The following is a 26,920-nucleotide window of genomic DNA, read 5'->3' on the forward strand; positions in this document are numbered from 1 at the left end:
AATAGAATAGAATACTTTATTGGCCAAGTGTGATTGGACACACAAGGAATTTGTCTTGGTGTAAATACTCTCAGTATACATAAAGAAAAGGTACATTCATATCTACTCACAGGTGATGGTTCTCAAATCTTTCTATATACAGGCACCACTAACTTCAAACACACATACAGGAGAGAGAAAACCATCAAGGCAGAAGTAACTATGTAAGTTTTAATCAAGTACCTTTCTGTGAACAGAAAGTAATAATGAGAATTACAGATGTCATCACAAATCTATACCGATACTATTTAAGATTACATTGCTAACCTCCCAGTCTAGTATTGTTCTTCAACCTACTCTTAGTATGATAGTCTTTACTGCCAACAGACAATATGAAATTCGTATCAATCCTTTTAATGCAGGTATTACAAAGAAAATAAGGGGACCCTCATTCAGGCAAAATGTATGGCATATTTTTAATTTATGGCATAAATCAATACTTCTATGAGAAATCTGATGGTATTTTAGCTAGAGCGAAACCTCGGGGAGGAAATCTGAAAAATCTGACGGTCTAAGATTGATCTTTGAGGGAAAGAACATGTGTTTGTGTGTCACTCTCGCTAAAATACTGTATTTTACTGGATACTCTTATGGGTTAGTGAAAAGAGCCGTGTCTACACTTTTGCTTAAGAGTGAAGTTTTGTCTCGGTCTCTTAATGAACTCTAAACTTCCTAGCTGGAGTTTAAGTCCTTGGCAGATTTGCTCAGATCCTGCAGTGAGTGCTGGTTTTCTTCCGGGGAAGGAACAGGTTTTGAACATGGGGATTGCTACACCTCTGTTGGGGCCCTTATTTCTGTCTAAAAGGTGGGCTTTATTCTAAGCTTCCTTGAATCAAGACCACTGATGTTTCTTTCTGTGTACACATCTCTTTTTACTTTTTTAAAATAGCTTTTAGCATAATAATTTCTTGCTGCAAAAGTTTACCTAATTGTTTCATACTGTAACATGCTAGATTAGCGACAAAGGAAAACATACCCTAAATTTATTTCATCTTTCTTTCTCTTTCCCTTTTTCTTCTAATATAGAAAAGCTATCACTGCAAATTTACTAACGCAAATCTTTTCTTTACGACACTTTAAATAGGTGGGGTTTTTTATTAATTAAAAAGTTGTGTAACTCTTAATTAAAAAGGCTGATCATTCTACTTGAAAAAACAAACAAGGCACAAATATCTTAAAAGGATTGAAATATGATTATTTTTCCCAGCCCTCTGCTTTTATTTGTAGCCTGGTATATGTAGCAATAAAGAAGCTGTTTTGAGCATTTTCCCCCCAGCATTAAATGTTTGATCATATTAAAAAGAAGTTCTTTTACACAATTTTTCCTAGTCAGGTTTTAGATAAAAAGACCTAAAGGAGAAATAAAGTGATGCTGATAAAGAAAGAAAACAACAGTTCTCCAAGATTGCTCAAATGAGGGCCCAGATTGTTGGGAGCCATGCATTGACACTGTAAACCACTTAGAGAGGGCTGTAAAGCACTGAGAAGTGTTATATAAATCTATGGATTATTGCTATTGTTCTCAGTCTAACCAAATAAACAAAAATTGGAAAAATTAGTTAGATTGAACAAGTACACTCACCTTGCTTGTTTGACAGACATTCATTTTACTAAAAGACAATTGTAAAAGTGTTACAATATTCATTTGATTCTATTAATTTGACTTCTTACTGTATACACAAAATATTTCAAAGGGTTATATGGTTTTTAAACAAAATCTTATCTGCAGATGGGATCTGTAGTTTTCATCTGTTATTGGATCTTGAAACGGTAACTGCAGGTATCAACTAATTGTACTAATAAATTATAATAAATTTTGGCTTGCCAAAAACTAATTCTCATATACCTTAGTCTCTAGGATGTTTGTGTGTGTGTACTTGACATCTTTTTACAAGTATTATTTGCTTTCCTTAATTTTGATTTCAGAATCTACTTGGTGACCCTCTTGGCTTCTCTTATATTGCTTCATACCTGTAGAATGGGTGCAGCTCTTGATTCTAAGCCAAATATCATTCTGATGTTGGCTGATGATCTTGGAATTGGAGATATAGGCTGTTATGGTAACACTACTATCAAGTAAGATATTCGCAGATGACTTTTATATTGCTTTAAAGCTGGTTAAGCAGTTGGACAATGTGCTTTATTGTAAGCTACCCTGTGAGAACAGTGGCTATATAAATTTGACAAATAAGTAAATACATGTATATAACATTGGTGAATCTATCCAAATGTTTCATTTAACTTCATTTGATTTACTTAATTTACTTAATCTACTGCATTAAGTCTTATTTGTGTATATCACTAAGTATTATGCTTAAATAACTTTCATGTATGATTATTTAATCTGCTACATATTGCTTTGGTGTACCCCAGCTGTCACACTTAAGTTTTGTTATGCATAGAGCCACACAACCTACAGATCTCCCAAATGAAGATATGTCTGATTTCAATTCCCATAATTGCAAATGAGAACACGTGGAATTATGGAATCCAGAGAGCAGCAGGATAGGGAACATGGCTTCAACCTTCTCAACTTATGCGTTTACTTCTATTTTATATTTTGTTTTGCTGTAATTAATCCTCTTTCAGAATTTAGGACTTTTATGAATAATTTTCAGAAAGTAATGTAAAGTAATTGAATTTCAGTCAATTTAAAGATTGCAAGTAGATGTCTATTTTTATACAATATGCTAGTTTATACATGTTAAACTCTGACTCATGGAGCCAGTCTGATTCTGAAACACTAAGCATTATATGTTTATATATATCACATGGAGTCAAAAACAATACTGTGATTTAGCAAGATGTGTAACCCAGTCTTCGATATCCCTTGAAACATTGTCTTTAAGAAATGTAAGAAAAACATGAGTTGTTTTCAATCTGTATTTTTTAGGACAGAAATCAAACAGAACAGTTTCAGGCCTTTTTTATGTGCTCCCACCAAAATCCTTCCTTCAATGGTGGAAGCTAAAAACAATTTAGGACAGAGCTCATCAAAGTGGAAAATCATTTTTCCATTCTTTTTGGGCGATTTTTCTCCTCCATTGTCCTTGATATGCTGATATAATTTGGCTTAATTTCCTCCCCCCAAAATCCTCTGGATCTTTCCAATCAACTGCCTTTCCCACTACATTTTCTCCTCCTTCTGCCTTCTGCCTTTAGAGCTGAGGATGACAACGCAGCTGGATGCTGCCATATGGAAAATTTTCCGCTATGGACTTTGAACTCCGTAAGAGGCTAAATACATGATATATCTTGCAGACTCTTCCTTCCCAATGCATCCTGTTAGATATTTACATATGCACCTCTGATTGGCTGGTCAGAGGTGGCGGGAAATTAAACAGCCGTCACTGGTTGTAACCGCTGTAAAAGGAGCTGCTGCGGCTGTTGTTCTTTGTTCTGAATGATACAATAAACAGGAGTAAACAATCGGAGCCTCCCCACGTTCTCTCGCCCACAATTTAACACATCCTATTCGATGCATAGATAGCAGAAGTATAAATATTTTGCAGCAGCAATCAGGAACACAACCACACATAGATACTACTTCCCACCTAGCAGACTCTTCAGCTAGAGCATCTCTGTATGTTGTTGAAAGTACAAGCATACCAGTCAAATCACTTTGGCTATTGCTATATTGTTTTACGTTTTATAGTTCTTTTTCTATGACTAGCTCCTTTTTAGTTACCTACTTACATTAACATTTTATATTTTTATTGTAGGACCCCTAACATTGACCAACTAGCAAAGGAAGGAGTGAAACTTACTCAGCATATTGCAGCAGCCTCACTTTGTACCCCAAGTAGAGCGGCTTTACTGACTGGCAGATACCCCATCAGATCAGGTAAAGGAGTGGTCTTTTTTTAATCATAGAGTTGGATAAATGAAATCACATAAACCAAATGTGATATAAAGGATTTAAGGAATGGGACTACTATAACATAACAATGACATAACAAAACAACTGGGAACAGGAAAATATATTTGATGCCACAAAAACAAAGATAACAGAGCTGTGATGGCACAGTGGTTAGAATGCAGTATTGCAGGCTAATTCTTCTGAATGCCAGGGTTCAATCCTGACCAGCTCAGGGTTGACTCAGCCTTCCATCCAGAGGTGATATTCAGCAGGTTCTGGCCAGTTCTGAAGAACCAGTAATAAAAAAAAATTGAATCCCACTACTGCTTTCATCCTTCCAAGGTCAGCAAAATGAAGATCCAGATTGTTGGGGCCAAGAGACTGACTCTGTAAACTGCTTAGAAAGGGCTGTAAAGCAATGTGAAGTAGTATATAAGTCTATATAAATGCTTTTGCTATCAATATTGGGAACACCAACAAGGAAGATTATTCTGTAATATTCATTAGTGTTCTTGTAATATAGTACAGGTTTTGCATGTTTTAGTTCTCTGGCATGTATTCCTTTGACTGTCTTTTACATGCTCCTTGGGGATGCTTCAGTTCTCAATTATTGTTAAGGTCAAAAGTACATTAGTTCAAGCAACAGACCACCAACTACTGCAAATGATAAGGTAATTCATAGCCATTCATAGTCTAGGCTACACAGTGCCATCATCTACTACTACGCTACATATTGCATATGTGTATTACATTTGCAGTCATTGCCATTGTTGTAGACATATGTAGCTTGTTAATGAAAAAAGGGAATGTAAAGAATGCAACCTTTAAACAATTGATAGCTACTTTTGTCACTAATTTTGATATGAGATGGGCAGTTTGATATGAGATCCGCTTTTTTACAGCAGGCAACATATTTTATTTTTCTGGACAGATCAGGGGTGGGGGAAGGGATGCTGAAAGTGGAAATACAGGCTCTTTCTCTCATTCTCAGATTCAGCTGACACTTGTCTTGACCAAATAATTGGATTATGATGGATATGTGATCATAATGATCTGATTCTAGTGAATGGGTGCCAGCTAACTCACATTTCTGATGATTCCTTCTTCTTCTCATTTCTCGTAAAGGCATTTAGAGCCAGCCTGAGGGAAGTTACAAAAGACTTGATTTAAGGAAGGATTTGAACAACAATTACACAATCCAGAGATCAAAGCCAAACATGAAACAGAAACTCAAAATAATCTGAGCTTTACTTTGTTTAGCGTAAAATACGATCAGAAGAAAACATGGACAGCCTTGCAAGATTCCTACACTGGGGTTTGGATTTAAATCTGTCCTTTTAACTGTGGTGTTATAATCCAGGCACAGAAAGTCTTTTATTTCCTTGCTGGTTCCTTTATCTAGCCTTCTTTCCAAGAACATCTCCATCAAGTGTTCATCAGATGCAAGCAGGATTACAATTCCCAACTTCTAAAACAGCATGGGCATTAGCTTGGTCCCTGTCATTTTGGTTGAGAAGTTTGGGAGTCAATATCCAAATTAAGCTGAAAGATACCAGCACAGAGAAGATTGGTCTATTGATTCTGTAGTCTAAGTTTTGTGTTTGATCTGGATCACTTATAATAATTTGCAAATGTTGTAGAATGTGTTTTCCTCATGCAAACTATGATAAATCACATATATATAGAAAAAACCAATGCAGATATGGTACAAATTCATTTGTCTGATGAATCTGGTGCAAATTTACTGTTTTGCTTTAATGCCTTCCAGAAGTCAATAAAGTGTATAGAGCATAAGTGTCATGAAAACATTAACCATTTCCCTTTTATTTTGAAGGTCAAATCATCTCTTATGTTTTCCCATCTTGGTGTACTTGTACCTGGTGCTTATTACATAGTATAATATATGCAAAGTCACTGTGTAAATGGAGAGTTACATGACTACATTCACTCAATGAATTTGTAGAATTGGATATATTTCCAATTAGAAAATGACAATACCGTTTGCTACAGATTACAGGTAAAATGAATTTGTATTTGCAGGCATGGCTTCAAGAAATGCCTATCGAGTTTTGATGTGGAATGCTGGCTCAGGAGGACTTCCAGTCAATGAGACAACTTTTGCCAAGATGCTACAACAGCAAGGCTATGCCACAGGCCTTATAGGTTTGTAGAAAGTTATTATAAAGTTTCTATATGAGTGTTTCTCGATTAGTTAACCTCATCAGTGCTAATTGAGGAATTCTGTGAGTTGAAGTCCATACATATTAAAGGTATGGGATTGAAAAACACTGCTCTAAGATTTGGGTGTAAAAATAAATACTAAACCTTAGAAGCAGAATTTGTGCATTACTATATCAGGAATTGCAAATATCTCTCCATCTATTTTTTTTTTTTTGTCATTCTCACCTACAAAATAGAGGCAAAATTCTCTATTATCACCTATAAAATAGAAAAAAAATCTTTTTTCCAAAAAAAGAATGCTATTGGACTAGACCCAATATATTTTATCTAATATATTAGATCAACTAGCACTAATATATTAGATCAACTAGCACTAATATATTAGATCAAATATATTGGGTCTAGTCCAATAGCATTCTTTTTTAGGAAAATATTTTTTTTTCTGAATTTTCTTCACTCTGGATGTTCTGACAACTAATTTTAGATGTATTTTGAAATGATATAACAGCATAAGAAGGCATTGTTTTCTTTGTTTCTTAGGCCTAAACATATAAAGACATAAATGTAAAATGAGCTCTGGCTATTGTACTAACTGCTTCTTCTAAATATAGTTGCTACTGTTCATTAAAAGTTCTATTTCCTATCATCAGTATGAATGTTATGGGGTTTGAGAATTAATCATACAAGAGGTTGGCAGACTTTTTATGCAAGAAGGAGAAGATAGTTGCATGAGATTATTATACTTTCAAAGAGGATCACTGTATTATTACAAGCTTTACTAATTAATCTAGTTAATTAGATTATATTAATTAGTTAATCTATTAATTTTATGTTGCTAGTCAATGTATGATATGCCATATGCTAAATAATAACAAGATTTGGGAAAAATAATGATTTTCGTTTGGGCAATACCCTGGTAAGCCTCTTGAAAGTGCCATTGTTTCTGGTTTCTGTTTTGTAAACTGACACAGTGATAAGACAACAATATTTTTCCTCATTAGCAAGCATTTTAATTAAAGTAGAATGTAATGATATTAGAATCACTAGACCAAGCCAGGAAATCACCTTCATAAGATGGCTAAAATTACTGATATAGGTTATAATAAAAAAAATTTCAAGTCTCATTGTGCTGTACCTTCATCATTTTCTTATACTCTAATGAATTAAGGAAGTTGACTGGATCATTTCCAAATATTTTCTCATTTTTCAATTTATTTATTTTTTGCCTAGCTAACAGTTCTTGTATATTTATGTCAAGGCCAACCTTCTTAATCTCTGCAAATAATAGGATGTACACAGCCATATTTAAATAAGAACATAGAAAAACCTGCTAAATAAGATTAATGGCCCTTCTGGTTCCCACCAAGGTCAACAAGTTGCTGGGGAATCCACAAGGTAGATAAAAGATCCCAACCCCCTTAATTATCTATGTTAGGACAAGGCAAAATACACACAGTTTCCTCATTCTGCACCAGAGTAATACATTAACTGCATAGAGGTTAAGACAGTGTCAAGTTTCACATATATGGCTATGAGCATTGTGAGGAATATGAATAAATTCTACAATTTACTCAATTTATTCATGTAGGCATGGTCGTGATTCAACCAAAATAGAGGAAAAACACAAGGACAGACCAAGAGGTAGTTTCTAACGTAAATCATCCAACCGGTAGTTACACCAGTCAGATCCCATTCCTGGAGGGAATTTGTGTATATACCATCCAAATAAATTGATTAATGCATAAATTTGCAAGGATAATTAACATATTTTCTTCTGGTAGCATAGTAATTTAAGATATTTTGTAAGAAATTTCACTAAATGCTAACATAATTCTGGAAAAAAAAAAAAAAATAGCCTGGTAACTGATTTATGTTTGGAACTAAACCTAAAATCATCAGATTTAGCATTACCTAAATATAATATTTATCATAGAACTCCTAGAAATATATAATATCTTCTCAAGTCATATCTGTTTTGACTTTATATTCTTTCATCTCCATAAAAGTGAGTATATCCTTTAGAAGTGGACACTGCAAGATTTCACTCTCAGTTGTACCATGGAACAAGATCATCAAGTTTAATTTTCTGATAATTTTCAACACAAATATTCTTTCTTTGTAGGAAGTCATGTAAAGGTAACATAGTAGGTTTACATTATTGTTAAAGAATAGTAGAGAAACAATATAGTGAGACCATTCTTCAAGAACACAGTTTCTGTCATTTTAAATTTAGATTTAAATGGAAATGGGGGATATTTTTGGAGTACTGTGTTTACTGAGTACTGAGATTATCCCAAAGAACAAATCTGACTAAGTAATACTTTCCATTTTGATTTTCAGGGAAATGGCATCAAGGTGTAAACTGTGATAGTAACAATGATTATTGCCACCATCCTTTGAATCACGGCTTTGATTATTTTTATGGCATGCCCTTCACACTTTTCAACAATTGCCAGGATAACAAACCTCCAGAACTGGATGGAGCCTTTCAAGCTAAACTATGGTTCTATACACAAGTCATTACTTTTGCAGTACTCACATTTTTTATTGGAAAAATTACTGGGTTGGTGTCCATTCCTTGGAAAGTGGTCCTCTTCCTTGCTTTGTTTAATTTCCTATTTTTTGCTTCATGGTACTCCTCTTATGGCTTTGTGAAATACTGGAACTGTATCTTGATGCGCAACTATAACATCACTGAACAACCTATGAAACTAGAAAGAACAACTTTTGTTTTACTAAATGAAGCACTTTCTTTTATTCAAAGGTAATAAGTAGATCTATCTAAATATCAAATACCAAAAGTCCAGGTAGTCCTCTTACAACAACTCATTTAATGATGGTTCAAAGTTATAACAGCACTGAAAAAAGTGACTTAATGAGTGTTTTTCACACAACCGTTGCAGCATCCCCATCATTTTGTGATCAGAATTCAGATGCTTGGCAGCTAGTTCTTATTTGTGATGACTGCCATGTCCTGGAATCATGTGATCCCCTTTTGTAGCCTTCTGACAAGCAAATTTGATGGGAAGTCAGATTCACTTAACAATCATGTTACTAACTTAACAACTGCAGTGGTTTACTTAACGGTGGCAGGAAAGGTTGTAAAATGGAGCAAAAGTCACTTAACTATGTCATTTAGCAACAGAAATTTTGGCACAATTGTGGTTGTAAGTCAAGGACTACCTGTATAGAAATTTGCTAAATGGAATCTAAATATGATTGTTTTGTTTGTTTAAGTAAGAAACACAAGCCATTTCTCCTGTTCGTTTCGTTTCTGCATGTCCATACACCTCTGTTTACAACTGAAAAATTTGTTGGAAAGAGCAAACATGGTACATATGGAGACAATGTAGAAGAACTGGACTGGTTAGTAGGTGAGTTGCTTCTCCTGCTACAGAATAGACTTAAACCTGTCTCAAGAAGGATTAAAATATGGTTAATCTATGATTATATAATTGTCTACCCTTTATTTCCTGTTTTGAACAGCAATATTGTCTAGAATTCTTAAGTTATTTCTGACCAGTTGGAAGAAGAAAAAAAGAAACAATTTGAAGTGGTTGGGAATTGGGAATATTATATATTTAATTTTTCAGATGTAGTTGTGTGTGTTATGATGTCCCATCTCAATCCTTGTGTGTTACTTTCCTAATGAAATAGGGAGTTGTCTTAGTGTTTTAGGCAGGATAAAAAGTTTCCTTAATGGTACCATATACAAGACTTAGAATACTGTTATTGTCACTTTGAATGTACACTAATCGGCATGCACTAAAATGAAATTTGGTTGCATACAGTACCACTTCCAATATACACTACATAAACATGACAAAATAAATAAATATAAAATTATGCTTATATCCACAGAGAAACAACGCAGTCTAGTTTGGATGTATACATGTACATGGCAAGAAAAACAAAGGAGAATGCAGCTATAGCAGTACAGACTGGTTCATCTGTTCTGCTGTGCACATCTAATAAATATATATATATATTCATGAATATATATATATATATGAATATATATTCATTAGATATACACAACCTTGACAGGCTAAATTGTTCATTAATTGTAACTTGATTAAAGTGCTGGCCTGCCCACATCTATATTCATAACACTTTCCAACATAACCTTGAGGAGTATAAAATTTTATTAGGCTTTATCACTCATGACCTTAGGGAACAGTTGGGTGATTAGGAACAGTTTTACAGTGGACTGTCAGAGTTCATGCAAACCTAGCAATGTATGTCCAACTAGAAACTCAGTTTCTCTCTGCAGTTCATATTCCAACTGGTGGGGCCCAGGAAGAGAGTCTTGTCTGACGTCGTCCCTGCCCTTTGGAATATTCTCCCTCACACAGAGAGAGATCAGGCAGGCACCCACCTCCAGAAGGGTTTGAAAACTTGGTTTTGCTGTTTTGTTTAGGGCTTACAGAGGAGCACACCGCCCCAGGGCCTCTGAAGGACCACCCCTCCTTTTAATTCCCTTTTAACATATATGCATTTTTTTAAAAAAAATTATACATACAGTTGTTATGTTATAATATTTTATTCATTGCGAGAGTAAGGGGGATTTCAAAATTTGATAGATATAATAGGTTAGACTGAATTAGATTAGATTATCTTTAGATTAAATTAGATTGAAGATGATAGACAGACAGACAGACAGAGATAGAGATAACTTTTCAGGTCCAACATTTCATTCCTAGACTTTTTATACCATATTTTAGGTAGATTTCTGACTGTTTGCTTCCCAATCTTGAAGATAGACTTCCAGCTTGAAGGCTTACTAGCATGCTTTTGTTGTCAGAAGGAACTTTCACACAGGGGAGAATTTTCTGATTTCAGAATAATTTCTCTTCAAACTGACTACAGTAGAACCTCTGGTCACGACCATAATTTGTCCCATAACTTTGGTCACAACCCGATTTGGTCATGAACCTAATTTTGGAAATTCAGCACTTACCAAAAAATGGTGCAGAAGGGGAAATCGGCTGCAGGAAAAAAATGTGAATTTTTTGGTCAGAACCTGATTTGGTTGTGGTCAGAAGCATTCATGACCACAGGTTCTACGTATCTCCTGTATTTTATCAAAGTGACCCTAGGCCCCCGTTGTTCAGGAGCATCATTTGATAGAGTTTCATTCACAAATAAGGTGTTCTGACCCAAACCTTGTTCCAGGGAAGCAAACACAAAACAGAGGTAACAGAAAAAACTTTTAATGATTCTTTACGAATTCCGTTCCTTCACGGTTAAAAGGCTGTTTCAAATTAATTATCTCTGATAAGAACGAGCCTTGCCAAGGTGGTGCAAGGCTGCCAAGAATACTAGATAAAGTGACTAAAAAATATTTCAAACACAAAGACTCTCTAAACACCAACCAAGATATTCCAAACATCCACAAGGCTTGAGTGCAAAAACTTCTTTGCTTCCTGCAAAGAACTCCAGTTTCTCAGCTGGCTTTTATTTCTTTTTTTTTTTAACAAACTTTATTCAGTTTTTCACATTGAAAACAAAAATCTCTTTTTAGTGGACAACATATTTCCGGGTCATCATCTTTATATACAAATATGACAACAATTATACACTGATATATGCATACTTAATTCTATTATTGCCTTTTCCATTCCAAATTTTCAGTAAGGAGAGAAACAAACACATTAATTCTGGCCTCTTTCATTAATCTCAATCGATTTTGTTTCATTTCAATTATTTCAAATATAATCCTTTGGTATTTGTTTTTAAACATAAAGATAAACAATATGTATTTGCCTAATAATAATAATAAAGTTTGATTCTAAATTCTTTCATTAATCTCAGTCTAAACATCTTTTTATTTCATTTCAATTATTTCAAATATAATCCTTAATATTTATTTTAAAAATAAAAATAAACAATATATATTTGCCTAATAGTAGTAATAATGAAGTTACCAATGTCTCTCCTTGCTTTTAATAATCTATATTAAACTTATTAATTTAGCTGGTTCTTTAGTCTGTCATATTCCCTTTCCATTACACATTTATTTTGAATTCTAAATTAATACAAATTTTAACACACCCACACAAAAAGAAAAAAGAACAAATATAAGTTTCCCTTCTTTTACTATTTTGAGTGTGACGCCTTAATGATTAGAATATACCTTTATTCCCTCATCTTAATTCCCAATAAACCATTAATCATTACATCTTTTCAATTGGATTCCACAGCATATCCCCCCCCCCTTTAATAAGAGTTATCAGTATCTATATTACCCTACTTTCTAAATATTTTTAATTGCAGAAATATTCTTATTACCCCTTGTCACCCTGTGGACTCCCCTTTATAATTCATCAACCATTATCTCTGAAAAAGCAATTTCTTTTCAACATTTTGCTAGTTCTGTGTTTCTTTCTTTCACATGCCTGTTTCTTACTGCTTCTCCTCCCCCTCTTTTCCCCATATCTTTTCTCATTCCAATTTATGTCCCTCTCTTTCTTAATATCTTCCTTTCCCCTTTTCTGCTGAATCTTCCTGCCTTTCCTAACTTCACAGGTATTCCCTTTTTTAATTGCTTTCTTAAAACTCAACTTTTTAACCTTCCTTCTTTCCCCACTTCTTTGTAGCGTTCTTTGTTTTAATTGTCTATTTAAAATGTCTTCTCTTTGAGTCGATTCCTCCTCCTCTGAGAATCTTTCTTCTTGTTCTTCAATCGCCATTTCCATTTTTTCTAGCACAGAGCAAAGTGATTCGCCTCTTTCCTGTAGTAATTCTCTCATATTTTTAAGTTCCATTTTTAATTCCCAAAGAGATATCATCATTCTTATATTTTAAAATTGTTAAAGTCCACAAAAAGAAACCACTTTTACTTTCCTTCTTTCTTCTTTCAGTTTTTTAAAGTTCTCAGTTATTCCAGTCCAGGGTTTATACCAAAAACATCAATCAGTCCCACAATCTTTCCTTGCTTTTTCTTTTATTCTGGTTCTGCTTTCAACTTCTAAAATTCTTACTTTGTTTCAATATTTCTGTAATGTTATATCCACACCAGTTCATTCAAAAAACAGGATGCTTTCCCTTTTATTTGAACCAAATTTTTATCAAAAGGTGACACTCTCCATTATACAAAGTCTTCACCTTTTTCCCCTATTTTTTTATTTAAGGTTTTTCGAACCTCATATATATTCCAACACAATCCAGTCTCCAATTTGTAAACTTTGTTATTATTATTCTTTGACAATCTTAAGTCCAGCTTTAGTTTTATACTTGTTTATTCCCAAATTATTTTAGTCCAATTTCATTAAATCTTTAATTCCAGCTTCTTCCTTTCCCGGATCAAAGCCCCATTTAGCTGTCAGAAATATTTTTCTTTTTTTCTCTATCCCTTTGTAATTTCGCCGCTCACTTTTCTTTTCTTCAAAATTCTATGTTACCTTAGTCCCAGGGTACTTTTATTTAGTTATATTGTCCAGTTGTCCTGGTTCAGATGTTATCCACCTCTTTCTTCCCTCCTGCACAAATCTTAATCGAGCTGAGTCATCCTCTCCGGGATGGCCATTTTAGACCACCGCTGCAGTCGTCTTCGGGAGGAAAAAAAACCAAGCCCAGGGGGGGGAGATGCGGCTCCCCACAATCAGGCTTGCTACTTCCTCTTACTCCGCTGCCCCTTCCTCTGCCCCTCCAAGGCAGTATCAGCCCCTAATCAGAATGATTGGGGCTCTCCGACGAAAGAGCACGTGCGATAGCCGCAGAGAGTTGCGATCTACCGCCTGTTGGCAAGGAGGCTCTGCCTTCTTCCAGCTGGCTTTTATTTCTTGAGGGAGGGGCCATTACCTTGCAGCCTTACTCCCAAGTCACCCATGCTGCTGTAGCTGCTCTTTCCTTCGAACAGCCCTGCGCACTGGGCACAGGCTCCTCAGGAACCTCTTCATCACTGCTGCCAGCGTCCACAATCTCCGAAGGCAGCATTCTACTCCCTGATGGTCCTGGCCCCACCCCTGCATCACACATAGGCCTCTCATCTGAGTCCTCACTCTCTGAGACCTCAGGCATCCGCACCTGCTGCAGGCAAACCACAACATTTCATAAGGTTTGGGATCTAAGTTAGAGATGGCAAATTCACAGGATTATTTTGAGGAAACAATGTCTTTTTAAAGGGAAATATGGTGAGCACCATGAATAATTAAAATATTATTTTTGTTATTCTTTGAATATTTTGGTATAATTCTGTATAAGGTGGATCTCTCTCTCTCTCTCTCCCCATGCAGGTCAGATTCTTAATGCTATTGACAAGGAAGGCTTGCGAAATAGCACCTTTGTCTACTTTGCTTCAGACCATGGAGGACATCTGGAAGGTCAAGAAGGAACAATACAGGTTGGGGGTTGGAATGGCATCTACAAAGGTGAATAAGGCAGTAAGACTGTCTGTCTACCTAGAATTTTGGAAGTCATTCTTCTGACTATATTCCAGGATCAGTACATAAGCATACCCAGTGGTGTTCAAGTACACATTTCTTTTTCATTGATAGCCTCTGTAGATTGGTATCTCAAGAAACTAATAAATGCTAGGCTGAATTATACACACGAACAATACCTGCTGACTTGGGCACAATATAGGAATATTTAAAATATAGGAATAAAAAGTGATTCAGATTATAACTAAAATTGATGAAGCTGAGCTTTTTTTCCCAATTATTTTATTCAAAATGATTAAAATAGAAAATAAAAAAGTTAAATAATATTTATTCTTTTGTATTTTCTATTTTAATCTTGTTGATTAAAGTAAAAATTTGAAAGTATATTTATTTGTTTCCACTGATTTTCAGATGCTTTGGCTCAAGGGAGCTGTGAGTGTTTAAGTTGATGATTAAGGTATTAATCATTTACATAAGTTTCAATTTCATTCTTTCAATCTGTTTTTAGTAATCTTTGTAATGTTTGAAGAAATTTGGACATGCTGGTTCTTTTCAAGCAATTGTTCTTTTCCAACACTTGATCTTCAAAATGAGAGCAAGCGTTATTCTCTGTAAATATATACAATATAATATTACAAGCCAATTTAGTATACCTGCTAATAGCTGCAATTATGTTGTGTCCATAACACAGGGGGCAAAGGCATGGGAGGCTGGGAAGGAGGTATCCGTGTTCCGGGCATAGTTCGATGGCCAGGAATGTTGCCAGCAAATATTGTTCTTGATGAGCCAACAAGCCTCATGGATATTTTTCCCACAGTGATTCATTTGGCTGGAAAAGATGTGCCCCAGGACAGGTATAGAACCTGAATTCTTACTGTACCTATATTTAAATTATTCATAAGTGATCCAATAGTTTCTTTATCAATATATATAATAGAATCTTGTTTCTTCTGTCCTTCTTTTGAAATCAATATGGATTAATGGGCAGTTTCCAGATATCATTCCTAAAATAGTCCTTTAAAGAAATTGTTCTTTGCCATTTACTCAAAATTGCTTAACAATAATCTCCAGGATATCTAATACATCATCTAGGATTATGAGTATTACATCAACTGTGATCGTATATGTGCTGAAAGCATTTTCTGCAGTTTCTTTATAATACTGATGGTGCTGTAAAGCTGCTTCCTTTGTATCTGTACCATTTTGTCATCTTTGCAAATGTTTATTTATACATTTTAATTAATTACTTGTTCCCCTGCTGAACACTGAAACACAGTTTTGTTTACTGCATAATACACTTAAAGCAATGTTTCTCAACCTTAGGAACATTAAGATATGTTAAGTCCAATTCCCAGAAATCCCTAACCAGGAGCTTCTCTGGAGCACTCTGGAAGTTGAAGTCCATGTATTTTAAAGATTGAGAATAAGACACAGCAAATTATTACAAATCCTGAAACAAGTGAGACTAGATGACAAAGACATCTGAATCATAAAGAATCTATATTGGCATCAGGTAGCAAATGTGAGACCAGGCCGAAAATACTCAGATAATAGAGAAATATGAAAAGGGTTGTATTCTGTCTCTGTTGCTTAATATCTACTCTGAATCCATTTTCAACAAAGCACTAGAAAACATTGAAGCTGGCCTTAAAGTAAAGGATCAGCAATTTAAGATATGCTGATGACACAGTTCTGCTTGCCAGTAAGCATGAAGACCTTCAGTTACTCATCACAGAGTCACAGAAATATCTGAAAAATACGACTTGAAGCTTAGCACATCAAAACCCAAGATCATGGTCATCAGCAAACAATTCATTACTTTACCACCGATAACTTTAGAAGGAATGCCACTAGAAAAGGTTGAAAGTATCACCTATCTTGGTTCTAATTTACATGAAAGCTGGAACATGACAGCATTCTTCAAAATGAAAAAGGTCTTCTGAAGTCATAACATAAGCCTAAGATTGAAAATCAGGCTTGTCAGATGTTACCTATTTTCTATCCAGCTCTATGGAGTGGAGAGTTGGTCTCTGACAGAAAGTCACTTGAAGAGACTAGAAGCATTTGAAAGGTGGGTGTACAGGCAGCTATTACATATAAGTAGGGTTGACAAAATCAGAAATGAGGAGGTGATAAGATGCCTGGGAAAGCCAAGAGAAATCATCAAAACCCTAAAAAAGTTAAAGTTAAAATATTTTGAACATTTGATGTGATACCCAGAAAAATACAGCATACCTCAGTTAATCCTCCAAGGAAAGATTGAAGGTAAATGAGGTCTAGGCAGAAGAACATCATGGCTTCAAAATCTAAGGGACTGGGTTGGACAAAACTCAACAGCACTTTTTCGTGTGGCTGTTGATAAAAATAAGATCACCAACATAATCGCCAATGTCCACAAGAAAAAGGAGATTGAGAAATGCTAATTTAAAGTATTGCTTAAGTAGCAAGCAGTATGAAAATTATACTTTTCTCTAAAAATTATTTGCATTTTTAGAAAGATTCTATTCAGTTTATTTCAAAAAATATTATTTTTAATATATTTTTTAAAATATAAGATATATATAGTCCATCTTAATATGTATATTAACAACATGCAGAAAAAATATTGGAAAATAATTATCTGTCACATTAACATAGATTTGATCGTATCAGCCTAAATATAGGATCTAATTTACTTACTTTTGGGTGACTACTATTTCCTGTACCACTGTAGAATAATTGATGGAAGAAATCTTCTACCTTTATTGCAACAAAAAGTCAAACACTCGGAACATGAATTCCTGTTTCATTACTGTGGAAGTTATTTACATGCAGTGCGGTGGCATCAAAAAGACAGTGAGTGAAACGGGTTCTCCTGCATATATCCCTCCAAAATAACATACCCACATATCACCAGAGAATTATTTATTTAGTCACTAACACATAATCATAAAAGACCATAAGTATCTAAAATTACTTTGAGAAGAGGGTGGGGTGAATGCAATCAGAATTGTGAGCAAAATAAGAACACTGAGAAACAGGAGGGAACAAATGCACAGGTAATGATTTATCCTGTAAAGAAATGCCTAAGGCTAATCCGTAAATAACTTAATACTACTTTGTACGTGAGAAAATGATCAAAACCAATGCAAAATAATTATTTTGTTCAGACTTCTTTGACTATAATTTGTTAAAGAAGCCATGGTTTATACATGAAAGTGACAGTTTTTATACAAAAGACAAACCATGTTGAGGCTTAGTGCAAGATAAAAATCACATTTGTATCCTGGTAAAAGAGCTTTTGCATTGGGTATGACGATGATGATGATGATGATGATGATGATGATGATGATGACGACAATAACAACAACAATAACAACAACAATAGAATTCTTTATTAGCCAAGTGTGATTGGACACACAAAGAATTTGTCTTGGTGCATATGCTCTCAATGTATATAAAAGTGTACATAAAAAGAGCAGACATGACTTTTTGGTGCTGGCAAGAACTTTTTGTTTGATATCCAAAATGAAAATAAATCTACATATTCTTCATATCCTATCTTCATAAATACTTTGATACTGTTTGTTTTATGTTTTGTTTCTAACAGGTGGTGCTTTATGGAAGGCTCATTATGTGACACCAATATTTTCCAGTGAAGATGCAGGGGGTTGTTATGAAAAAGGAATCTGTCCATGTTCTGGAGAAGGTATCATCCATCATGTTCCTCCATTGTTGTTTGATCTCTCAAGAGATCCATCAGAGGCCAAGCCTTTATCAGAGACCACTGAACCACTCTTTCAGGAAATTCTTAAGAAAATAGATGAGGCCGTGGAGAAGCATCACAGAACTCTTACTCCTGTCCCACAACAGCTCTCTTACTACAACATCATTTGGAAACCATGGCTCCAGCCATGCTGTGGGATATTTCCATTTTGTTGGTGCAACAAGGAAGGTACTAACATCAATTCAAATTAATATAGACTACCCAAAAATGATATTAAATGAAAATTAACTTTAAAACTGAGTCTCAACCACTCTTTAGGTCAAATGCGTGGATCAAGGAAAACAAAAAACTTTGGTGTTTTGGAAAACAAAAAGCTTGTAATTCCTTCTTCTGCAAGGACACCAAGAAAACAGTCAAGCAATAAAAATAAAGTCAGCTCTAAACTGAGTTTAACGGAACCCTGTATTTATAGTAATTTCCCCTTATTGCCCGGTATTATCTGTTATTACCCCTTATTACCCACTCACATTCATAGTAGTTAATCCTCGTATCTTAATTAATCCACCATTTGCTACATTCACATCAACATTTCCGTAACAAAATGGCTCCCCCTCAATACACCCTCTGTGTTTATTATTCAGGATCATTGCTGGTGAATTGGAATCGCCATCCTTCCAGATCGATATCATCATCAGAGCTCCATTGGTCGCTTGTGTTGCGTGGTCATGACAATGAGAATTTCAGTTAACATTATGAACTTCTTCAATTTGATACGTTTTTTCAATTAAGATTGCTTGTTTGTCAAGCATTTATTCCTTATAATCTTTCTATCTTTTGTGGATAACAGATTTTTTTAAAAAAAAAATTATTGAGACAGTACTGGGATTATTATTACAAATTCATGTATACTTTACCAAATGGTCTTAGCAAAAGATCATTTACTAAGACTAAAAGGCATATAATTCACCCTAATGACAGTCAAACTAATTTGTACCCAGAAGATCTAAATTTATCCTGTACTTATTCACTTAAAAGGATACAACATTCTTTTCATAGAAATACACACTAGTGAATGAAAACATAACTTTGAAATGCATATTCCATAAAATATACTGTATACACCCAAACACATTAATGATAAATCTACAATATATTCCCTTGTAATAAGTTGATATACCCACCATCTTCAACATTAATTTTATTTTACAAATCCCTACCGTCTTCTCTTCTGCAACCATATGAAGCTCAGAGGCATTCATAATTTGGTTAGAAATCTTTTTTCTCTCTCAAGACATCCTAATTGCTGGGAAAGTGAGGGAGGGAGGGAAGGAATGGAAAGAAGGAGGGAAAGAAAGAAAGAGAGAGAGAGAGAGAGAGAAAGAAAGGAAAGAAAGAAAGAAAGAGAGAGAGAGAAAGAAAGAAAGAAAGAAAGAAAGAAAGAAAGAAAGAAAGAAAGAAAGAAAGAAAGAAAGAAAGAAAGAAAGAAAGACATTTTTTAAAATGTAAGATTTTCACAAGGCAACAGTGGAAGTGATGGGGTGTGCCCCAAATCCAAAAGTTGCAAGCTATATACATGTAGTGCCTCTGTACAACATGAAAGAGGATACAGCCAGAACACCTTAGTTCTTAATCTGGTAATCTTTCTCTTCTTTCTGACCAGACTTTATATTAAGATAGAAAAATTGATGAGCAGAAAGTAAGCATATTCATATGTAGGCACTTATCTTGTCACTTAATTTATCTTTTATAATCTGTGCAAATAAGCAGTAATAGTAAAGCTTAAAAGGAGGTGAAATCACTTGTCTTTCAGGATTTCTACTAAACTAAAAGCCAAGCTCAAGGAATGTAAGAACATACAAAGGGGTCAGAAGCTGTTGCCTTGCAGCTGTCTGGTCAAGGACATGTTATACAGTCTAGACTGGTGGTTCAAACATTAAACTTCTGAATTTAAAAAGGTAAACAATGATGAGTTAATTTTTCTAATAGAAAATACTATTTGTAGCTCAGGATTGGACTGTGAAATAAGGAGTCTCCATTGCTGTCTCGGTTGTTTGCAGATGTTTCAATTCCCAACAAGTAACATCATCAGTACAAATTTTCTGTTGCAATTTGTCCTCTGATTCTCTTAAAAAGCAGGAAGAATCATAATGCTGTATGATATGCCAAGTTTTTAAAATAAAGCTTTCTCTCCCAAACATGGCAACTCATTAGTTTATCACCATGTCAGAGGTGAGAAATATTCCATATATGCAAGCAGAAAATACACCATATTGTAAATAGATAGAGCAAAACAACCTGGATGGTAAAATGCAGAAAAGAGCAAACCACAATTTTTGCTTGGTTCAAAAGGGGATGTGAGAAGCAGGGAGAAGAAAGAAATAGAAATTTAAGGAGTTTCAATTACCAAGTAAGGTTTATATATTCTTCAAACATTCATTCTCAAAAAAATAAGCTGTTATCACCAACTCAGATACTTGTGCCATAAACTGGTAAAATGTTTATAATGATTTTCTTCCTCGGCTCTTATCTATAATTTAATTGAATGCATATCACTTAGAATGGGATTCAAATAATATTAATATATTAATATCAATTTGCATGGTTATGATTTTAAAGTAATACTAAGTACTTTAAAGTAAAGCAATTGTCATTTTGTATCCACCTGTGCAATATTAATAAAATTTTGCTTTATGAATTTTGAATAGTATCAAGAACATTAAATAAAGTTTTTTTTAAAAAAACTTTTTCTTGCTACTTTGATCAGTTACAGAACTATATAGAAGAATTTAGTTCTATTCCTAGTAAATTTACGTTGGAAACAAGGACAGCTTCATTTGAAGTGTTGCTTGCTTGAGAATATATACATTCACAGTTAGCTGAGTTATAACAGAAATGAATAAGAATGGAAAACTAGATTCAGGCAGAAATGAAACACAAATGACCATTCCTATATATTTCTACCAATCTCTCTGTCCCTACAGAAATTCACTCTCATTGTTTTTGTGTTCTCAATTTTTTTAGCAAATTATTTGAGAAAAAAGACTAGCAATGATAAGCCTTTGGTTTTAGAAGCTGAACTGAACTTGAATTCAGATGGGCAGAAGTGAAAGAGGTGAACTGGGTAGCTCTGTTTGAACCAGTAGAAGCAAGAAAACATTTTTAGACAAAATATGGAAAGGTAGGTAGAGGTTTCCTTTCTGTTTGAATGGGAAAGATAAGGGATAATATGTGCCTTGACCAGTGATGGCTGACCTTTTTCATGTTGCATGCCAAAAGTGTGCTCACACGCTTGCATGCCTGCATCCATGATACAATGCGTGCACGACCCCCCCACCTGTGCATGCACATGTGATCACACTGCACGCCTCTGCATGCACGCACAACCCACCCCCTGCGCTTATACAGCAGATACCCAACAATCAGCTGGCTGGCAGGGGCAGTGGGGCTCTTCCAGGTGACCTCTCGCATGCCGGCAGAAATGGCTCTGCATGCCACTTCCGGCACGTGTGTCCTAGGTTCGTTATCATGGGCCTAAACAAATGGTCAGTGTCCTTTAGTCATGCTGAGATTAAGCAGGTCATGCAGCAACACTGTTATGTCCCTGGAACTTAAAGAAGTTCCCACTCAGGTCCGTTCGCGCTGCGGGGGCAGTTGCCCTCTCTCTCATTGGCTGGTTCTCCCCAGCAGCCAGCTATAAAAGCAGGCTGCGGGGTCCAACCAGTCGCTGATCGCTGCGAGCCAGTTCCAGGCTTGGCAAGCACGTTCAGTCCCTTATTATCCTAATAAAGTATTTGTTCCTCCAATGCCCTGGTTCAGCCTCTCATTACCCGAACGTAACACTGGCGACGAGGATGGGATGGCTACCAGAGGCACAATGCAACCGCTGAAGCACTAGCCGCTGATCCGCAGCCAGAGAGAATGATCAGCAGGCAATAAGAGCAAACGCTGATCCACAGCCAGAGAGAACGATCAGCAGGCAACAAAAGCGAACGCTGAGCCGCAAGCCAGAGAGAGCGGTCAGCAAACAGCGAGAGTGAGAAGCGTCTGTAGCCGCTAGTTAGCCAAGCTACAGGGAAAGTGAAGCGCTGCGAGCCGCAGCCGCTCGTTTCTTTAGGCGCGAAATTCAAACGGCTGTCATTTGAATTTCCGCCCTAGAAGTATAGCGCGGTGCTGTATTTCAAAGTCACTGACGCCCACGCAGGCGCGAATTTCGAAGCGCTGCCAATGGCCGTTGCAGCCTAACTTCGTGTTAACCCAGAGAGAGAGAGAGAGAGAGCTGCGAAAAGTCTCTCCAGAGCTGAAGTCACTTGCCTGCCACAGGGACAAAAACCTTCCTGTGCTGCCCCAGAGAGATTCTCTCAACAGATTATACAACCTGATTTTTTTCATTATGAACTCCAACCCAGTTTTCCCAGCGTTCAAGCCGGATGAGGAGAAGTGGGAATCATACAAGAACCGCTTTAACCATTACATCGACGCAATTGGGCTGGCTGATGCAGGGGAGCACCGGAAAAAAATCATATTTCCTGATCTACTGTGGAGCCATCGTCTTTGATACGGCCACAGCACTCGTGGCTCCACGTGAGTTAAAAAACGTTCCCTGGTCAGAACTGTTAGAAATCCTTACTAACCACTATTCTCCTAGACCCTCACAGATTGCCAGGCGGTTCACCTTCCGAATGAGGAAGCAATCAGACAAAGAGTCCATCAACCAATACATGGCTGCCCTCAGGACTGCAGCCCTCCATTGCGGTTTTGGGACCTACCTGGAGGACATGCTCCTCGATCAGTTAGTCTGCGGAGTCAAGGATCTTCACCTCCAAAGGCGCCTACTCGCTAGGAAGGACCTCAACCTCGCACAAGCCGTCGAGGAAGCCCTGGCAGCAGAGCTGGCAGCACACTCAGCCACCGAAATCCAAGGTCCTGCTTCCAAGCAAATGGCAGTTCCAGTCCACTCCGAAGAGGTGGTCATAGAAGAAGACCCCAGCGATGTGACCAACATCCACCGCCTCGCCCACGCCAGATATCCGCAGGTAGGAGCCAAGCAAGAAAGCATCAGTCCACCCAAGCACATCACCCTGTGCCTATCCTGTGGTGGATCTCACCTGAGGGCCACCTGTAAATTCAAGGGAGCCACCTGCAACATTTGCCACAAAAAGGGACACATCGCTAGAGTCTGTCAAGCCGCGCACAACTCGGCACAAAGACACCCTGCCTTTTCACATTCTGGACCACAAAGGCAAGTATTGAACTGTCGCACTCACCACCATGCTAAGCACGCTTGCCATGCCATTAGTAAAATCTCTCTCTCCGTTTTGTTAGAAGGTAAACCTTGTCGCATGGAGGTTGACACAGGGTCAGCGCTCTCAATTATTTCCTGGAGCACCCTCAAGAGACTACAGCCCAGCATATCCAGAAACCGGCTCCAGAAGTGCCAGTTCAGCCTGAAGGACTACCAGGGGAAGGACATTCCTGTAATGGGCAGAGGCAAGTTTCTTGTTAATTTTAAAACTTTCAAAGGCCACCTACCTCTAGTGGTAGTTAATGGCAACTTCCCCACACTTTTGGGGCTTGATTGGTTTCCCCATCTCGGCCTAGGGTTAACAGGAGTCCATGCTGTCTCAACCTCTGACACTGACTCCTTATTCGCTGACTACTCAGACGTGTTCAGCGATGAGCTGGGGTGTTATAACGGTACCCCTATCTCATTCTCAGTTGACCCCCAAGCAGTCCCAATCAGGCTAAAACCTCGTAGAGTCCCATTCGCTATTCGGCCTAAATTAGATGCGGAACTGAATAAATTATTAAAACAAGGGGTCATTGAGCCAACAGATTTCGCCAAATGGGAGACGCCCATTGTCACACCCCTCAAAAAAGACGGTAGCCTGAGAATTTGCTCGGACTACAAAACCACAATTAATAAGTTTTTACAAGTTAGCGCTTACCCAGTGCCCGTCATTCAGCATTTATTACACACTTTTGAACCTGGCAGCATTTTTGCCAAATTGGACATGTCTCAAGCGTATCAACAGTTCCCTGTTGACAACCAAACAGCGGAACTCCAGACCATTGTCACACACAGGGGTGCCTTCCGATGCAAGCGTCTCCAATTTGGCGTAAGTGTTGCCCCAGGCATTTTTCAATCCCTTATGGAGCGGATTTTGCAGGGCCTCCCTGGTGTAGTACCCTACTTCGACGACATCTTAGTCTCGGCCAGGGACAGACCCCAACTCTTCCAGAGAGTTCGAGCAGTGTTAGAGAGGTTCAGACAGCATGGCCTCAAGTTAAAAAAAGAAAAATGTGCCATTGCCACTAGACAGGTGGACTTTCTGGGTTATAAAATTGACGCCTCAGGCATTCACCCCCTGGAGTCCAAGGTTAAGGCAATTCACGAGGCACCCACGCCAACCTCCAAAGCGGAACTGCAGGCCTTCTTGGGGCTATTGAATTTTTACGCATCTTTCCTGCCCCATAAAGCATCGGTGGCGGAACCCCTGCACAGACTTTTGGATAAAAAATCGTCTTGGCACTGGGGACACAAAGAAGACTCCGCTTTTCGCGCAGTCAAATCACTACTCACGTCGGAGGCGGTCCTTATTCAGTTCGACCCCAACCTTCCATTAGTGCTAGCAGCAGATGCATCCCCTTTTGGAATTGGGGCAGTGTTAAGCCACAGGCTCCCCAATGCCTCCGAGGCCCCCATCGCTTTTTTTTCCAGGACGCTCTCTGCCACAGAGCGCAATTATAGCCAAATCAATAAGGAAGCTTTAGCAGCTGTCGCAGCAGTGAAGAAATTTCACGAATTTCTTTTTGGCCACTTTTTCGAGCTGGTCACGGATCATAAGCCTCTCCTGGGTCTACTAGCTGGTGACAAACAGACCCCTCAAGTCCTGTCTCCTAGAATGACGAGGTGGACTCTTTTCCTAGCGGCATACTCGTATAGACTCACACACCGTCCAGGTAAAACATTGTCCCACGCAGACGCCCTCAGCCGCTGCCCCCTGCCTGCTCCAGCTGAGGATCCTGCACCGGTCTATGCTATCTTTGAGGTCACCCAATTGGACCTCCCCATCACTGCCCTTGACATCGCTGCCAAATCCAAGGCAGACAAAACGATCGCCCAGGTACTGGACTGGGTGAGGAGGGGGTGGCCGGGCGGTGATGTTGAAACCAAATTTACACCTTTCAAGACCCGCCTACAGGAATTATCCAGTTTGCAGGGCTGTTTGCTGTGGGGCACACGAGTGGTCATCCTGACCTCACTGCGTACCCGAGTTCTGGAAGCGTTGCACGAAGGACACCCTGGCATCGTCAGAATGAAGGCATTAGCACGCAGCTACGTATGGTGGCCGGGCCTCGACGAAGACATCATCAGATGGGTAAGCTCCTGCCATCCCTGCCAGGAATCCCGTCCATCCCCTCCAATTGCCACCCCCACTAAGTGGGAAAGCGCCAGCACACCGTGGTCCAGGATTCACATCGACCTGGCAGGCTCGATGCACGGCAAAATGTTCCTGGTGGTCGTGGACTCTTACTCTAAGTGGATTGACATGGCACAACTATCCACAACCACCACGCAAGCGATTACCAAGGTATTGACTCGCCTGTTTGTAACACACGGGCTACCAGACTCTATTGTTTCCGACAATGGCCCCCAGTTCGCATCGGCCGAGTTCAGCCGTTTTGCTGCCAATCTGGGCATCCACCACATCTTCACGGCTCCCTTTCATCCTGCCAGTAACAGGTTGGCAGAAAGAGCCATTAGGACCACTAAAGAAGCTCTAGCTAGGTTCAACAAGGAAGACTGGCACCACAAACTCTCCCGTTTCTTGATGAGCCAGCACTCAACCCCGTGCACAGTCACTAATAAGTCCCCGGCTGAGCTCCTGATGGGCAGACGCCTGCGGACTGTATTGGACAGGCTTCACCCACATTACTGCCCTGACTCTCCCCTCGCTTCCACGTCAGGGGTTAGGCATTTTGTCTTACAGGAAACCGTGTTCGCGAGGATCCCAGGCGAGATCGTGGCCATCACCGGACCCAGGTCATATCGAGTCAGACTGGAGGACGGCCGAGTCTGGAAAAGGCACCTGGACCAGCTGCGAAAGCGCCACGACACTCTCGTTAGCAGTGACTCAGGGTTACAGACCGGGGGCGAGGCCACAGCATCAACTCCACATCAGCACCAATTCCGGTGACCTGCCTACACCAGCAGCCGAGCCGGAGAACCCGAACACGGACCGCGACCACCAGACGGCTGACCAGTCCGAACCAGTCAACGAGAGCACGTCTCCAGTGACCAGCCCTACGAGTCCCGGGTCAGCTCTGACCGAAGGACGCGTTCGTGACTCCCTACCGATCCAGCCTTCCACTGCAGACTCTGAACTGACTGACAACTCACCTGAGTTGCACCGTTCTGGGCGCCAGCATAAGCCTCCTGCGTACCTTAAAGACTATGCGTGTTCGCATCTGGGGGGAAGGGGTGTTATGTCCCTGGAACTTGAAGAAGTTCCCACTCAGGTCCGTTCGCGCTGCGGGGGCAGTTGCCCTCTCTCTCATTGGCTGGTTCTCCCCAGCAGCCAGCTATAAAAGCAGGCTGCGGGGTCCAACCAGTCGCTGATCGCTGCGAGCCAGTTCCAGGCTTGGCAAGCACGTTCAGTCCTTTATTATCCTAATAAAGTATTTGTTGCACCAATGCCCTGGTTCAGCCTCTCATTACCCGAACGTAACAAACACGATCCAGCAATCAAT

At 38.3% G+C, this 26,920-nt stretch overlaps 1 protein-coding gene across 3 annotated transcripts; it reads left to right on the plus strand.

The window, feature by feature from the left end:
- The first annotated feature begins 752 nt into the window (after positions 1-752).
- On the plus strand, positions 753-19,527 carry LOC113440799 (arylsulfatase D-like). 3 transcript variants are annotated; one of them, XM_026707423.2, is made up of 10 exons: positions 753-844; positions 1,966-2,115; positions 3,762-3,883; positions 5,939-6,061; positions 8,420-8,843; positions 9,317-9,453; positions 14,317-14,451; positions 15,155-15,317; positions 17,177-17,298; positions 18,053-19,527. In XM_026707423.2, the coding sequence occupies exons 1-10, from the start codon at positions 798-800 to the stop codon at positions 18,418-18,420; spliced, it is 1,791 nt and encodes a 596-aa protein (XP_026563208.2). In that variant the 5' UTR covers positions 753-797; the 3' UTR covers positions 18,421-19,527. The 3 variants fall into 3 exon arrangements, with proteins under 3 accessions (XP_026563208.2, XP_087794504.1, XP_087794505.1); XM_087938378.1 differs by having other exon boundaries at positions 15,281-15,317; XM_087938379.1 differs by lacking the exon at positions 1,966-2,115.
- Positions 19,528-26,920: the final 7,393 nt, after the last annotated feature.

Source organism: Pseudonaja textilis, chromosome 8 (genome assembly GCF_049901715.1).
Source record: "Pseudonaja textilis isolate UNSWEBS1 chromosome 8, rPseTex1.2, whole genome shotgun sequence".
Classification (NCBI taxonomy): Eukaryota; Metazoa; Chordata; class Lepidosauria; order Squamata; family Elapidae; genus Pseudonaja; species Pseudonaja textilis.